At 40.7% G+C, this 18,370-nt stretch overlaps 1 protein-coding gene across 2 annotated transcripts in view; it reads right to left on the bottom strand.

Annotated features, from left to right (window-relative positions):
- Positions 1-6,656, bottom strand: part of LOC146655912 (phosphofurin acidic cluster sorting protein 2-like) — a 44,507-nt gene extending 37,851 nt beyond the window's left edge. For both annotated transcript variants that reach the window (XM_085428648.1, XM_085428649.1), the window contains exon 1: positions 6,344-6,656. In XM_085428648.1, the coding sequence (XP_085284774.1) occupies positions 6,344-6,555 (212 nt within the window). In that variant the 5' untranslated portion in view covers positions 6,556-6,656. The remainder of the gene's footprint in view (positions 1-6,343) is intronic.
- Between the last annotated feature and the right edge of the window lie 11,714 nt (positions 6,657-18,370).

Genomic DNA, 18,370 nt, shown 5'->3' with positions numbered 1-18,370 from the left:
TTTTTCCTTTTTATCAGTTCAGCAGTAATTTTAACACCAGTGATAGCAAGGTGAGTAAAAATAGAGAGGTGAGGCCAATTAGGCTGACGCTGTTTGCTGCCAAGTAACAAGCACAGTCATTTTTCCATTACCACAGATAAGCATGTGAACGCAGTATGAAAAATGCCCATTTTTATACCGTGAATCGTTAATTAATGCAGTTTGTGAGATGAAGATGGGAGATGTTGGATCTATGTTAACGATCCATCTTTTTAACATTAATCTTAGACTATGTAATACAAAATTCTCATGTGCAATGCTTTGCGGCACCTAGATTTAAAACAGTAACATCCAATTTTTTGTCCTTAACCAAGTAAGTGTTCATATTTAATTTAATTTCACCTCAGTGCAGATCTAACTTAATTCTTTGTTAAAATAAAGCTGCTTGAATTTAATGCACAGAAAAAGAGAAGGTGGCACAACTGCAGTGTGGGTCAACTGATCAAAGGCGCATGGACAGAAACTGGAATCCAGACAGTTCAGACTCCTTAATCTGTGATTAGACGAGCAAGCAAGCAGGGCATCCAACTCCATGTTATCGGAGATTTCTCACTCCAGGGACTGTTATGTCCTCATCCAGACAGAAAAGGCAAAGATGCTGATTCTTTTCTGGGGCTGTTAGCCAAAACAAGGAAAAAAAATCTTCTATTTATGAGACTCAGTAAGATGAAAGAAATGTTCTTTGAGTATGGCTGACAGTTAAGGTAAAGTGATTTGACGAAGGATAAATATAACTGCACTGCCAGTCTGTGTTTGTTTACAAGAGAAGACTCTGCTAGAAATGTAGTACAGGATTTCAGACTGCCATGATGACAAATCTTCATGTTTTAAAACGGTCTGTCATGTTTTCTCATTCATCAACATCATAAATGTTTTGTGTCTGAAATAATGGTGTCTGTGTTGCTGCTGGCATATACAGCTCAGGAAATGCCTCACTGGGAGAGGTGGGAAATAAACAGTGCAAGAACAAGAGAGAAAATATGAGTTGAGAGACGCTGTCCCCAGTGTGCTTATTTTGACAGGATCCTCCCTGTATCAGAGGACACTTTCCTCGCCTCGCTTGCTGGCTCAGGAAGCTGGATCTCTTCACTAGCAGAGACCCCAGTATCCGCCCACAGAAGAATCTGGCCTCGCTCCCATACTGAGGTCCACGCAGGGGGAAACAAACCTTTCTTCCCTTTGTGAGACATTCAACATGAGCATTCAGTGCATGCCTGATCACCATAAAGCTCAGGGCCAATTCAGCAAAACTTTTCAATAGAGTGGACAATCCACAGCTCAAATCCTGGCTCCGTTCCAGAGAGCAGGTTGTTAGTCAACAACGGAAGGGAGAAGGGTACTGAAACCAGACTGAAGGAGGCTGATTTCAGTTGCACCAGCAGCTCTCTAGTTGCCAGGAATGTGGAATGTTTCCCAAGGAAATTCCTCCTCCTCCAGGAAAGCAGGGAAGGAAACCAAGAGAATTTTGACACATATCAAGCAGTGGGAGTAAGCACGAAAAAGAGGGGCGTGAAGGTGCTGATTGGTCTTCTGTCAGCAAAGTGTGTGAACAGCATGGACAGCATGGAGCCAAGTTGAAATCTTATTTGAAGACATGATAAAACAAAAGGGAACTAGTTTAACTATTAATGTGACTAAAATATGAAACATGTCTTAAAAGAAAGCCACATTATGGATTCTTATTTCTCTAACAAGAAAAATAAAAACGTCACGATCCAGTTACATTTGCAATATTGTCACTTTCAGTATCTGCTTTAAAAATGGAGCTGTCATCCCTCTAAATGCACCTTTGTTCTGAGTTGTTTATATTTTGCATGGGCATCTTGCCAAGTATCATGCCATGAAGTCAAATGTTGCTTCTGTAACAGAGCATTAACAACATGCTCTTTGGGGATGATTCCTCAGCCTAAAAGCTTGCTTCATTTACATCATTCAAAATACCATATCAAATATGAACATTTAGCATCAGGTGTCAAACAACGATTGTAAACATGGTGCAAACAGATGTGGCGACTGTGTCACAATCCTGAAGGGCACTGGAGGCGGCTGATGTATATGATTCCAAAAGGAAGCAGAGGATTAAGCAGACAGTGTGTGTGCAGCATGAGATTACTAGCTCCTCTTTTCCTGTTATGAAATCAGATTACAGCAGCTCCCCTGCTAAGAGAAACAATACCCATGCCTTGAGATGAAACACTTATTGAGGAGGTGAAAGGGTGAATTTAGATCATATTATCTGACAGTCAGGCGTTCTTTACTTGTACCCAGATTTAATGGTCTCAGCAAAGGGTTAATCACTGAATTTATAGAAAACTCGAAAATAAATCTAAGAGATTAAGGCCATGGATGATACTAGAAACTGCACGCTAACAGTTATGCATGAGGGATATTTTTACATATCCCTTATGCATCACAGCATAAAGGCATAAGGGATAAGTAAAAAATGTCTTGCTGATGGCTTCATCTCTGCTGACCCAGAACAAATATGACACAATAACGTTGCTCTACTTGAGCCCGGGTTTGTTTTCGTTTATCATCTATATCTGCCATACACAACACAAATCTGTTTGATACACTACAGATTGAGGCAGAAGATACAAACATCTGACCAGAGTCTGCAAAGTACACTCAATTACTATCAAGATAAGGCTCTGCCGCTCATGAGAGAGTAAAGCCATCTTGGGACTCACATGAATCACACAGACAGAAAGAAGGACGCACTACTCAGCAGAGATAAACATCAGACGGGAAGAGGAAGACGTTTTTTCGTAGCTTGCGAGCTAACTGAGATGTATTCACTTCTCTGAGTCCAGAGAAATGTAATAGAGGGATCTTTATACACAGAGGATTTAAAAAAGAAAATCAAGGGCACGCCAACATTTTCAGATCTACAAAACATTTTCCATTTAGCAACCCAAAGAGGATGATGTTTACTCTGAAAGCAGACAAATTGTCAGCTTGAAAGTAAGTTAGTTATAGCTTCATAATGCACCTAAAGCTTTGGACACAATGGAGGTTGGAGAGCTTTTATGGACACATTAGCACGCTGCTTGTTCGTGTGTAGAGATGATGTTGCAACAGATTTGAGCTAGGTGCCACTTTTCAAATAATGTCTGGGCTTGGTTTAGTCTCAGGTAGTATATTTTCAGCTCTTTTAGGGTTTTATCAGTGCAGATGTTTATGAAAAAGTCCTCTATTTTGAACTTGGCAAGAAGCCAATGCTCTCATCCTGCTGAAAATTCTTTATCAAAATAAGATAAACACAGGACCATATTTTGACCGTCGCATTAGTGCCATTCCTGCAAATACCACATCATTACCTCAACAAATTCTTGCCTGTAGACAGCTCAGCTGGATTTTTGAACAGGCCACTAAACTTCTTTAGTTCTGCTGTGTAACCGCAGCTACACCTGTCTCTTTATTATTCTCGTATGCTTAAATAAAGGGGAAAGGATTGGTAAAAATAAAACCACTCTACCAAAACTGTTAGGGTCAAAACAGCTAAGAAAGCACATCATCCACCATGCAGAGCACTGACTAAATTATTTTTAAATCTACTCTAGTACAAAAATACCCCAGTTTTTTAAAAGCTTAGTTTTACATGCATAACTTTATATTCAGCACAATTTCCCAAAATATCAATGAGACACTTAAATGTGTCCAGTAAGCAGGTTACATGAAGATGAATAATGTGGGTATTATGTCCCTCAGCTGTCTTTGGTAAATCTGAAACATCAGCAAAGCAGTTGTCTATTCTTTTAAGAGGGGAAAACAGGTGAGACTTCTGCACTTCCCCCCTCCACTGCAATAATAATAAAAACAAGAAAAACAAGGGGAAAAATTATCAGCTTATAAGAAATAACCTGCAATATGAACAGCACGCTGTATTTCACTGGAGGGTGGCAGACTGGCAGGCATGGCAATGCTGGAATCAAAACAATGCTTCTCTAACTATTCCAACAAGCCTGTTAAGGATGGAGCTGTCACAACACTACGTCCAACAGGTAGGAGCCAGAATACTGTATGGTGCACTGCAATAAAACTCTATTTGCATTTGGATATACCCAGAATTTAACAAGCGCAAGATTCTAAAATATGAATTTTGTTTCATCCAGCTCCACAGTTAGAAACCATAAATCTGTGCTAATATAATAGCATATAAAAGCTAACAACATGTTTTCCATTCTGACAAAAACATCCTTTCCTGAGCATGGCTTTCAATGGAGCTGAAGGGCTTAGGATTATTTACCATGTTGTAATTATTACAAAACAACAGCTGTGCGTGATGTTTTGGAGTACCACAATAAAAAACACTCAGCTGGTAACAGCCCCGTGGCCTCATCTGAAACCGTGCCACTTAGCTGGACACCCACATTTGCTAAAGGCCAGTTGAAGAGCAAACAGCTGCACACAACATGGCCCAGCCCCTGAAAGAATGCCAAGGCAGAATCCCCAAAACAAGCCTTGGGTTGGGCTTCATACAGGACTTTTCACACTAGCTTACACTAGCAGAATAGCCTGTGAGCACTATACCTCAAAGCCACCGCATATAACAATAATTACAATAAGGCTTTTCAGGCTGAATAAATAATTGTGTCATGAATTAATATGCCTAATAAGTTCTTCTCCATACATATCAGATCTAACAAAGTATCCCATTCATCAACAAGAAAGCTGTGGGTCGAGTAACAGTGTACCTTCACTGTAAAACTCATTAATAATTCATTGTGATCCTCACCCATATTCATCTCGGATACAGTGCCTTGTACATCATCCACTTCAGAGAACAGTGTAATGACAGACGTAGGAAATCAATGTACATAGTATGGCATGTTGTATGAATGCACAACATGCTGTTTTCTGCAATCCAGTCTTAAAACTTAACAGATACAACTATCCAAAATAATCTCATGCATTAGTCACTGTGCAGCATTTGCTGTGGCCTGTCCAGGAACTAAATAAATAGTGAAATCACATTTTCAGAAACAGGACTACAATGAAAAAGGGCAGGGAGCTGTATAATCTAAAAGCAGTGCTGTCACTTCAAAGACGATTCATTCTCATTCAAGCTGGCTTTAAATCGTTTGAACCATCACAGCCAAACAGAACAATATTCAACATTCACACAGGGATCTGAAAGATCAGGAATTTTCCCACATGCAATGATTCCGTTCGTACATACATGCTCATGCAGGCACTATAGAGACACAGGCACATATACACACATACGGCACATTGACTGTAGAGGAAACCCTCCCCTCCAAGCCCACTTCTATCCCAATGAGTGGAACAGATCTAGGTCAAAGCTGATTAATGTGCCCACAGCTCCCGAGAGGTTTCTGGTCAGGTGGCACCAATGCCTGCTCACTGCTGAAGAATACTAACGCAAAGTGTCGCAGATAACTGATAACGCAACAGGAAAACAATAACATTAAACAATCAAAAGTATTTAATTTCTTGTCATATCCGCTGTTTCGTCATTACTGTGAGTCGCTTTGTTTGTGATTGTTTATTGCTGTCTATAACGGGGTAGTCGACTCCGATCTATAGAGACGTAATCACAACACAACCCACAGCATAAGAACTTAAAAATTCTGGGAATTTCAAATCGCCAGGCAGCTGCAAAACTGCTCGTTTGGTCAGGCAGCTCATGACACATAGGGCTGCAAAAGGATAAAAAGGATGTCTGTTGCTTATGAGACGAACGGCATCCATGCCACTGTATTTATAGATAGTTATGCCGCTATTGGGTGGCAAGCATTCCTTATACCTAATCAACTACAGGCCTATCCGGACATTTATTATGTGCAAAGCTTCATCACCATAAAAAGAACATAAAGGAAACCTAGTAGAATCCGTCTAACAGATGAACTGGTTAGCTGAACTTTTGTTAGCCAGTTATAACGGTCGAAATACATTAAAAACACCGAGTGTTAATAAATTATTACAGGCTTGTTAATTCGTCTAAGCTATTAAGATACAAATGGAAATTTTAACATTGGTACTTTTGGCGCACTGCACCTTAACGTGGCAAAACAAATGTGCATTTAGCACAAAACATTATAGTAACTTCAAAACATTTGCTAGGTAGCTTTAGCATTAGCCACCTTGCTAGTTAGCTTGACAGTTAGCTCCCCAACAGTGTTTTGGAAATGTGAGGCAACTCGTCCGTCCTGCCTAACGTTCCACTCAGCGAGGGCGTTGTTAAAGCAAACGTTAGCCAAAGATTTATTCAACGTTATGGAGGCTTGCAAACATTGTGATTTGTGGTATTTTCACGCTAACATGCCAATGTTAACGTTACCTCGGGACGCAGCTTGGAGATGATCGGTCTATCTCCCAAGTCGCAAAAAGGTTCATGGGCACAGGCATGCTGCCGGAGCCCGAGCCTAGGACCACAGCCCCGGCCAACGCTCCGGTCGGGAGGCTCGTCGGCGCTGGTCCACCACCGCCACCGCTGCTCGGGTTCAGGAAAGCGGCACGGACGCCCCCTCTCTCTACAGCCGCCGCCATCATCACCACCACTGCTTGGGGAGCAGCCCTAGCTAAGTGTCGGACGAACGCGGGAGCCGCTGAACTCCGTTGCTACCTGCTCCTGCTCCTCCACACTGACTCCCAGCTGCTCCCCACTGACTGGAGATGCTGATAGTCGGGGCGGGGCCTGTTACCACTGATAGAGCACGTCGCTGCGTCCAGGGTGGGACATGCTTACTATTAAACTGAAATTTAGCATACACACGATAGATACATTAAAAAAAATACACGTCATAAAAATACTAATCTATCTCTGGCCTTGTTTTAGGTGAAATTTAATTAGTATTTCCATTTAGCTGGGTAAAAGTGCTGGCCTACATTAAAAGTTCAGCCTGGACTTTTTAGTCTTTTTATCCTTTCATTTAATCCAGTTCGTTACTGTCCTTTATTTATCTATTCTTTTACATTTTCAAAAAAAGTGCAAATAATGAGTTAAAATAAAGATCAAAATAAACATTCAGCTAGGTAATAGCCTTTTACCTCATTTAATATCTACGGAATCTAAGCAGGTGACAGCCTAAATACCACCAAAACTGATTAGGTTTGTTTTTTATTTTTATTTTCATGTGAATGTGTTTAAATTGTTTACTAATATCAAAGCACTGCGCGTCAATGACACAAACCAAATCTTTTCAGTTATCTTCAGTACTCAAATTTTAATTCAAAATCTGCCCACTTTCAGGTGCATATTTTTTCCTCCTCAAATAACTGTTGAAATGTTATTCAAGATTTATCATCAGTCTTTACCGTGAGTCAGTTATTGCATAATAACACCTGGTACATGATACCTGATTCAGTTATTGTTCTCATAAGGCAGTTGTTGGGAAACGCATTGAGTGTAACTGTGACTAAAGACTCTAGAAACCTGACTTGACATAACATGCTCAGGAGGGTTGGGTAACGAGTGTGACAGCCTGTTTAAAGCACCGGGAAAACACACACACACACACACACACACACACACACACACACACACACACACACACACACACACACACACACACACACACACACACACTCCATTTGTCAAACCTTTCTCTATTTTGAAATATTCTGTGGTCTTTTGTAATATTAACACGTCATTCTGGATTTCCTGATCGATCATTGCTGGCGTATTCACCTTGGCTTTAACTACTTTTCATAGAGTTTTTTTCCAGTCTTTCACTACAACAATGAGTCACTGTCAGAGCTCGCACAGATAAACAAATGTGAATTTTTTTAATGAAAGAACTTCTTCTTTATTGCCTGCAAACCTAACCTTATCACACCTGACAGTAGACACATCTCCGACTGAGGGTAGCAAACATAAAACAGTGTCAAATATGTTATGGTTCACATGTCAAAATCCTGATCAATTACAATAAAACAGTGTAGAATTAATCTTCCACCCTAAGGCAGTGTGCGTATAGAAATCCGAATAAAAAGAAGGAAAACTAGTAAGCTATTTAGTATAAAAATGCATTACTGAATGAGTGCATCGCCACCTAGTGTTTGAAAATAGCTCTACATCCAGCAAAAATCTGGACACTTTAAAAAGCTATGGTTGCAAGTTGAAATTCACCCAATAGATGGCGCACTTTCTGCATTTATGGATCAATATTACAAGAAAGCTGCGCCTTTTTCTCCTCTTCTTCTTTTTGTCTCGCTCTCTCGATTGAACCTCCTCCTCCTATAAGTGTGAGTGGGTGGATGCATATATTCTGACACTGTGACACTGCTGATGTTTCCACAACACGACAGTCTGACACTTTATTACCAAGCCTCTCACCTTTATTGAGTTACAGCAACAAGAATTACAATACTCAGCCATTAGACTGTCACATAAACACCTGATCAGTGACAGCCGTACGGCCTCAAAATTAAAGAAATTGTTCCGCTTTTAATATCAGGAGAACAACTATCTGGGAAAGGAGAGATCCTGCAGTGCACTGACAGCTGACAGGCTTTAGCAAAGACAGGAAAGTGAACATAGCAATGCACCTCTCTGACGTCACCACTATACTGTAGGCAGTGAACAACGTGTTGTCTCTTAGGTAACACTGATTTATTCCTTGAATAAAAACCACACATCTTTCATAATTCCAGAGTGATAAAAAGCAAAGGCATGTTTCCAAGCACATCTTTATTTTTAGGTGTGTGAGCTATTGTTCTAGACTTGTGACATTGTTTGCGTACCACCTCCACACCATCAAAGTCAGGCATTTTTAATGAACAAGCCTTTCATTAGAAGCTAAAAACAGCACTCGCCTCAATCACTGCGCAGGCTCCAGTCACACATGTTCCAGCTTAAATTTAGAACTTCAAGGGCATCAGTCTTTTTTTTCTTTTCTTCCTAGTGTTTGCAAAAACTTGTAAAGTTATCAAGACTTGTAGGAAACTTTGTATCTCTCTCCAAGAAATGGGAGCCAGCAGTTTGTTTTGTTGTTGTTGCTGTTTTTCTGTCTAATGAATAGGAGGTTAATAGGAAGTAAGCTAAATATCTCCAACAATCTCACTGCAGTTTGGCTATACAATGCAAATGAATCAAATCTGATAATGTGGCTATTGTTCCAGAAGAGAGAGAGAGAGAATATATTAGCACTGTCAATCTGTTCACAAGTGGGTGCCTGTATGCAGCAAAATTTGGACCATATTGGTGCATTAATTAGAAGTGTTTAGGGCACGCTGAGGGGCATAGAATAAATTCTTGCCAGCCATATGCTGACCCCCGAGGTGCGCAGTGGCGTGGTGCTGCGGAAGAGTATGGATATTCATTTGCAGCACAACATACTGCGTGGGAGCAGCATGATACCTGCAGCAAAGAGTGTTTATTTGAGTTTGTGCCTCTGGAGGCAGAGTCAGCATCTGCCTTCCTACACACTTTATAGTTTGTGCATATAAAGATGTTAAGTGGACACAATCAAAAGAGACAGATGAAAAGAGCTCCATCTTTTCTAATTTTAATTGCACATTTCAGAGGTGTTTTGTACCGTTTAAAAACAGAAAGGATCTTAAAAAAAGGTTGGTTTTAACCGAGTTTGCTATCTGTGCTTTCATTGAAGTGCTCGGTGTAAAGGTCTGCAGAGGAAAAAAGGGTTAACTTTCTGCTCTATCAAAGCCAGCCCATTTAACATTAGTTTAAAGGGGGTCTCGTTCATCAGGGAAGCTGTGCACAGCGTTACTGTGATGGTTCTCATTTCACACACATATTACAGCCGGCTCCGGTGTCGGCTCGCGGTGATTGGTCTTTGGTGAGTAGTCGGGCCCAATTTAAAGACCTTGTCTATTTGTAATCTGCTGAAAACATTATCGCATGGCCTGACACAGTGTATAGAGCAGATAAAGCCAAAGCGTATCTCTTTCGTCTTCATGAGCTCTCTGTACACCTCTCGCTACTAATAACACTTCAAAACACTAACAGCTGCAGATAAGCTGCTGATCTAATTAAGGTTTTGCAATCCCAGCACATTAACGATATTATTTTCTTGGATTACATCGTCTTGACGTACAATTTCCAGAATTTTTGATTGATCTCAGGTATTATCACGAATCCTGTGCTTGGTTTGAGTTTGTGTGCTGCAAGCATCTGTAAGGGGGATGAAACTGAAGCCCATCGAGTCTGAAAACAAATGAGAAAATATGACTGAAATCTGTCAACAGCAAGAAGAAAAACACACACACACAAAAAAAATCCCTAAAAAAATAAACTAAAGCACCAGAGGAATTTAAACCTGAGTGGCAAAGCTCATTTAAATCAACATTTCCAAAAATCCACTTTGAATCTATTTCCCATCTTTTTTTTTTCTTTATGAAAATAGGAGTTATTTAGTCTTAGCAGGTAAAACGCAAGGTGATACAGCTGAATGGCTGTTGAACGTCCTTATAGCGTTAGCAGCATACTATAGCATACTATAGTATGCTTCTTTGAAAACCAGCTGCCTGACTGCATGTGATGTGAATACCTCTCTGTAGGAGTTAGGAGTGTCACGCTATTCACGGTACTTATTTGGACTAGTCTTATGACTGAGTGTAACCCAGTAGAGCAGGTATGTGACTGACTGATTATCCTTCAAAGGAACCTCAAATGAATGTTTCATCGTTAACATTATTATCTACATTTCACCCTTCTAATTTCCCATATGCTCCCAAGATCTTTGTTGCTGTGCCTTGTCTTTCACTTATGATCTTTGCTTAGGGATTAGCGACAAGAAAGAGGAAAGTAGCCTCTACATTTATTAAGAAAAGAAGCATTTTCCTTTTTTACAGTGTTAGAGCCTCAAACCAGATTTGCATAAATCCAGAGCGATGTGGGAGTCAGACTGGAACATAACAATTGACAAACACCTCTTTTGTCTTCACTTTCTTCTATGTGCTTTAGGTGTGGTATAGATATTGATTTCTTTGTACACTGTACCTGGCTCTGTATAAAAGTGGCCCCTTCTGGTATGACCTCTGAATTATATTGAGTATATCACAGGAATCGCTGTTTCTTTAGATCCTGAATTGAGTTTACTGGGAAACGTGGTCAGTCGATCTGTGAACAAACACCAAGTAAAATTTATAGAGGTCACCTTATACGTAGCTAGGAAACGTATTGCAACAACATTAAAATCTGCCTCCCCTCTCGGTATGTACCATTATATACAGTAAAAGCTGTATCGGTACATTAGCCAAGATTTAAAGATGTGACCTTGGGTGATGCCAATTTTTTTCCCCCTTTTTTTACTGTGTTTTTGCCCCATTGTAAAACAGCTTCAAAATAATATGTATATATATATATATATATATATATATATATATATATATAAAAGATGGATATCCAGTAATGAAACCACTATTGTAGATGCTTTTTTTGAGGGGTTACGCATCCTCATCCTCGGAAAAGAGAACATGGCATCAAATTTACAAAACAGATCTTTGGAACGTCTCAAATACTCTCAAAAAATGTATTTTAATTTCAGTTGTGAATAAACTGCAACCCAGCGAAAAAAGGGATAGATTCAATACTTCATATTGCCACTTATCACTGAAAAGAAAATCCCATTTGGAGGTTATGAGTGAAATGAGATTCTTTAACACAAGCCCTTCATCATCTTACAAATAAACCAAGGCAAGAATGCATCTGTGAATAGAGGTTCCTAACAACTCGGTACATTTATTGTGTATTTGCACATGAATAACAGAGACATTCCCATTCCATCTAGCCAAGATGCATTTGTGCTGGTTGTTTATGGAAACCCTCCTTACGCAGGGCGCATTAACATTTCGAGTGGAATAAAGTCATTTTTTTTCTCCATTTTTTTCCTTCAGAGTGATAACAGTGTACTTAAGAAACAGAGTTATAGTAGGAGATGATAAACAAAGAGAGCTGGCCGAGGGGAAAATGAAAACGTGATCTTGCTGGATCTTACTAATATGCAAATAAGGGGAGACATCATGTGTCGGCTTTAAATCTCATTTCAAAACTCGCAGTACATGAAGTCTCTCAGTGGTTACCAGTGTAGCTTCACTGAATACACAAGCAGACCCCCCCCCCTCCCAACACATATTGTGTTTCCACTGTGGACAATAGAGCCTAAAAAGACAAGAAAGCAGAGAGCTACAAAATCCATTTGCATCAATATCGGCTGCATAGACAAGCAGGCAAGACAAAAAGCCCTGTAGGAGTGCTTAAGACCTGCAGCATCTCACGTGAGGGCCTTGAAGGTCTGAAGCCAGGTAGCCTTACAAAGGGCAACTCTGGACAATGGCCAACACATGGGGAAATGTTCTGCAGCCATTAAGATTACCATTTAAGTGGAAGCAGGAAATGCACCTGCCATCTCGCTCTCCTTCCTCCTTTCTTCTTAATATGCTCAGATGGGAACCTTTGTTGAAAGGAAGCATTTTGCATTTATATTTCCCAGGGTAAAACAAGAGGCACAGGGGGAAACTCCCGGCTTGCCGACATGTTCCTCGCAGAGAAAACATTTCCTAACGAGTCCTTTTAAGCTTCGCTTGATTATTTTTCTGCATTTGAATCGTAGCTGGAATTGCTAGCGCGTGTTTTCCATGTTTTTAACCCAGATATCTAAAATGGCAGCCCCGGGGTACATTTGATTGCTCTTCCTTGGTCCTTTGAACTTGCACTGCAATCACACAACCCCCCCCCCCCCCCCAAAAAACAAACAAAAACAAACTTCATCTATTTTTTACTGTTAAATAAAAAAGGTATCTGCCTATCACAACACTCCCTGAAGCCATCTGATGAGAAGAAGCAAACCCTGAAAAAAACAAGTCCTGAAATGCCTTATGCAAACTGCGATGCTAACAGAGGCTATACCGCTCCCTCTGTCCGACATGCGGTTAACACAGCCAGTGTTGTTTATATGTGTGTGTTTTTGTGTCTTTGCACATTGTTTATCGTGCCCATCCAAAGATAGACTTCAATTCAAAAAGCTGAGATCAATTTCTGTGCAGTATGACTATTTTCTGTGATGGCAGACAGAGTTTCTTTGTGATGCTGGGATGGCAACTTACTCAGAATAAATGTATTTTTCTTGCACATTCCCCCCGAGAACAGCGGCATTTCAATTGTAGTTGTTTAAAGTATGCATTCCGAACTACACACTTCAATGGCCTGTCTGATATGTCTAAAAAAGAGCAACTGCATGGAAACCTTATTTCAAAAGTACAGCGAAAGATTTAAGACATAAAATCCTTGAAAATACAACTGCAGCTTATTTTGAGAAAGAAAAATAAGGAAGGGGATTTTCTAACTACTCAAGACAACAACTTTGAGCCCCTACTTATTTACTGTTGGACAGGATGACAGATGAGGTCCGGAAGGAATTTGCAGATGACACTGTGATCTAAAATGAGGGTAGAAGAGAGCCTGGAGAGGTGGAGGTATGCTCTGCAGAGAAAAGGCATAAATGTAAGTACCGTAGATAAGACAGGATACATGTGTGTGAATGAGAGGGACTAAGGTGAAAAGGTGAACATGCAGAGGATTAGAGGTAGTGAAAGTGGATAAGCTTAAATGCACCCAAAGAAGGGGGCAGTAAAAAGGAGAGGTGAAAAAGAGCATGCATGCAAGGTGGTGTGGGTTGAGGCAAGAGTGAAAGGGAAGATTTACAAGACAGCAATGAGTCCTGCTAAGATGCATGGTTTGGACACGCTGTTATTGACAAAGAGACAGGAAACTAAGCTGGAGGCGGCAGAGCTGAAGATGGGAATGACTAGGATGGACGAGATTAGAAACAAGTACATCAGAGGGACAGCTCAGGTTGAGCAGTTTGGAGACAATCCAAGAGACGCAAGGTTCAGATGGCTTAGATATGTGGAGAGGAGGGGTAGTGGATATTCTGAAGATAGAGCCAGGGAAGGGGGAAAGGAGACCAGAGTGGAGATTTATGGATGTAGTGAAGGAGGACATGCAGAGGGTTGGTGCGAGATAAAAGGAAGCTAGAAACAGGATGAGGTGGATACAGATGATCCACTGTGGCAGAAGAAGAAGAAGCTAAGTACCAGCAGACATTTACTTTGCTTTGTACAAATCACAAATCATCAGAGAGACTTGGGTTCAGTCCTCAGTTACGAGTGCCTTGTTCATGGCTTTGTAGGTCAGAGAACTCACGCTTTAAGATTTTAGCAACAGAGAGGACGATAACTAACACTGCTGTGTTATTAAACGAATAGTTGATCATGTGTCCATTCTTATTGAACTGTGGAGAAAGGATGGATGGGCACAAGAAGAAAATATCTGTGATTAAGCCTGATGAGATGCTGTAAATATGATCCCTTTATCCAAGCTGCCAGTAATGAAATAAAAGTGCCACTGTTTCCGAGAGAATATGTTGGTCCTTGTTACCAGATAAAGCTGTTATTGCACTGCTTGTCCTTGCTTCACGTTGTCCTTCAGCAGGCACTGAGCTGTGACAGGAAGCATGCAGTACCTTCTGAATGTCAGCAGGCCATGCTTTGACCTCACTGTTGTCCTAACCTGTCACTGACGTCTCTCACCGCTCTGCCTGTGGACAGGTTAAGGCAACATGGAAAAACTAGGATATCTGAATTTCACAGACAGAGCAGAACAGAAATGGGGAAGGGATCACTTTGCAAACACTACCCCGAGGGCCACAACGGAAAAACAGTACTTGCTTTATCTTGTCGGTGAGCCTTAAATGTCGGGAGCATTTTCCCTGACCCCTGTCAAAACTAAACGCCGTCAAAGTGAAGCTGTGCTTCGGTGTGTGACCTGTAAGCCTCCACATTAGCTCCAGGGAAAATAAAAGCACATGTTTAAATAAGAGATATGTTTTAGGGTGTGTGCCATAGAAAACTGGAAATAAACAGCAGAAATATCTTGTAGCTGTCAAAGTAGACAGTAAAATGGACCACACAGCCAAAGCAATGCTTTTACTTGACATTGCACATTATATGTTATTGCTGTTGGTTCAATCCACACAAAGTTTTATTGAGTGTTTCTTGTTCTGGAACTATTTCTTGGCTGTGCACAAAGACTTCCTGGAGTGGTCGACTCCCCTGGCAACCCTCACAGTAATGACAGGTCCTTGGTATTTTGAAGCATCGACTCAACCCCGGTGAAATACAATACAGACATAATGCTAAGAGAGTATAGGTGGTCAATACATATATGGTGCCCAAAGCTAATTTTTGCCCAGGCTTGAGTAGAATTTTAAAGCAACCCTGCACTTCATGCATCACATTAAGTGGAATTTTTTTCTATTTTTCTACAACATGAATACGATTTTAAGACAGCATATGTTGCTATTGTGGAATTGATAAGAAAAAGTCTGGTTTTCTTTGTGTATGTTGTTTAATCTGGAAGTCACATGCACTGGCACATATTGTGACAGGAAGTTGAACAGTGCAAAAACCTGAAAAGGGAGGAACCAAACAGACCAAACAAATCAAAGAACCCTATCTGTCAGAAACCACAGCTTAGGTAGCTTCTCAGTGGGATGTTTGACCTAGATATGAAAACAGAATATCTGAAGCAGCAGGGTATGTCAAGCACGAGTCCCAGGCATTTATTATTTAATCATATTCTGTTAATCCTGCACATAACTGAACTGAAAACTCCTCAGCAGTACAATTTTGAGTGGGTTGTGTCATGGTCCTGGTTGGCCCAGTATTCTTAGTTTTCGTGTGTTTTGTATTTTTTCCTTATTTATGCCTTGGTAGGTTGTTCTGTTAAGATGTTCCTTATTTGATTACCCCCTGTGTGCCCCTCTATGTATCTGTGAGCCCTCGTTTCCCCTCCTTGTGTTTTATTCCATGTTTTCCCTAGCCCGTTATGTCTGTGTTCTCCCCGTGCTCTCTCTCCTCCTGTCTGAACCTCCGTGTACTTCCTGTTTTACTTTGACAGTCTCTCGTCAGTATGCGTCATGTTGTCTTCACTCCTGCCCTGTCTCATTACGATTATCTGTGTCAGCTGTGTTCCCCGTGTGCTCCCACTTCCTTCGTTAACCCTCTGTGTATTTATGTCCGCGACTCCCTCAGTTCAGTGTCGTGTTCTCCCTCACGACTGTGCGCCCCTCCGTGTGGTTCCTCGTGAGTCAGTTCCTTTATGACTTCCCAGTTTTGTTTCATATTATTTTGTATCGCCTTAACTTCTGTCAGCAATAAAGCTGTATTTTGAGTTGAGTTTGCGTTTGGGTCCTCATCCTGCCTGCACACAGCCTAATCATGACAGGTTGTGTATTTGTTCATAGAGACACCCACGAAATTCATCACATGGTACAATGGAGCTGCAAGGTTGCTGCCTTTCCAGCTGGAGGCTAGATTCTTCTCCCATCAAGGGTAACCGTTCTCGTCTCGATTTATTTTGTGCTGACTTGGTTAGCTCTGACAAATAAAAAGCTCACAATAGGGAACAAAACTTTCGCAAAGTTCACCTTCAAGAATGTTTTTCTTGTGACAGAGTTTTTACTGTGTGCACCTACACTGCTGCTTAAAATGACTTCAACTTCAGGTTCTTGCTGAAGGCAGTGTATAAATAAGGCAAGCAAGTACAGAGTTGGGAGCTGCGAAAGAAAGAAAGCTATTTCAGATTCTCACAAAATGTTGAATGGACTCATCAGAATGTATTTTTTAAGCCAGAGTTATACTTTTTTTAACCAAAACATACAGAGGAAAGGGTGTCAAAGTAACAACGAGGAGGTGAGGTTTTGGTTTCCAGATTTGCTTTGAGATACGTCAGCTCCGGTTTGAAGTAGCGTCTCGGTTCGCCAGCCGTTTGAAATGACCGAAAATGACCTGAACGCTCACATTAAACGAGCCTTATTAATTTTCAGAAGTTCTGGGTTGGAGAGGATTAGGAGTTTGTTTATGTGTGGCTGTGCAGATGATTACTAGGATGGCTTTTACTGGCGATGCTGAGGGATTAGAAAAGAATAAACTCAAATGTAAAATGGTCTGTTATCTCATGCCAGGGAGGAGTGTGGGGACCAGATGTTATCTTTATGTGGGTAATGGGTTATCACATCTTGGGTCACAGCTTACAGATTTATTGTCCTTCTCTCTCCCTCTTAGATATTACGGAAGTTTTCATTATCTCTTCCACACACTGTCACCTCAGTGACTCAGCTTCTTCCTCAGCCCAATGCGTAGTCACAAAGCAGCTTAGTTCCCGTCACCTCATTTACCCTCTCACACCAATCTTCATAACTCCTTATCACCATAAACATATCACTGAATTCCAGCAATGACTTTCCGGTTATTAACTTTCATACTGCAGTTCTAAAGCTGATGGGAAGATGGGGAATTTATCTGGCCATACTTTGAGGATAAGAAATGGTTAATGGTTGTTTGGCTTTATCTCCTAAGTGGGAGATTCTGAATGGTTTGACAGATGCACCTATCAAATAATATAATGGGTAGTGAGTCAAATGTCAGATAAAGCAACAAAGCTGCAAAAACAAACTAAAGGCTTTATTCAGTTTGGTACATTTAGCTGGTATTCGCCCAAAATGCCATTTAACCACGCTGTCACATAAGAAAGCAAATATCTGACAAATGCGTGCAACCATTAACACCTTAAATCCCCCAATTATTTAATCAATACAGGCTTCATCAGAGCTGACGACTTGGATAATTCTCAGAGCTGGTGTCGTCTTCTTTTTCGTCCTTGCTCTGAGAATTATCCAAGCCACCAGGGGAACAACAAGGGAATAAACTGGGATTAGACTTCTGTATATCCTGGGAGCTGTCGCATAATGCACAAATGTAAATGGGGTCATGTCAAATAAGTAGCCTGATATTTCTAGTTGGGTAATCATCCCAAAGCGGAAGTCCAAAAATATGGAGCTTTCTGAAAAAGGCAGTCCTATGTATAGCAGATATTAATTCTTTGATATCTCCAAGATTTCTGCTGACATGTATTCTATGATTTCAACAGAACTAAGTGTCTGCAGTCATGCTAGCAGCCCTGTGAGGCTGTACTAAGGCACATAAAAGATAGACGCAACCACTGTGACTGCAGCCATTACTTTGTGACCTTTTGATCTGCACTAGAGCCTGGATGATAAGGGATTTTTGAGACTAATATGGTAATGATATTTGGTGTTTTTAAAGCACAACATTCCCATATATAAGCACATATCCCAAACATTTGTTATGCATAGTTGTGTCTTTACTTGCTTTTCCTCTGCTTGATTCTACTCAGATCAGCTAGCTGTTGTGTGGTGCCAGCAAGGAAGCTGCAGAGTTCCCTCTGTTGGAGAAAAATGCAAATCAACATTCATGGCTGTGTTTCTCACCTGTTTGCTTTGACTGTTTTCATTTTCATTCATTGGCCATTATAAATGAAGAT

Source organism: Rhamphochromis longiceps, linkage group LG13 (assembly GCF_057381845.1).
Source record: "Rhamphochromis longiceps isolate RC_006_pf linkage group LG13, R_longiceps_female_GT1.1, whole genome shotgun sequence".
NCBI classification, from domain to species: Eukaryota; Metazoa; Chordata; class Actinopteri; order Cichliformes; family Cichlidae; genus Rhamphochromis; species Rhamphochromis longiceps.
The sequence above is the reverse complement of the archived record's forward strand: the minus strand, read 5'-3'. Positions and strand labels throughout refer to the sequence as shown.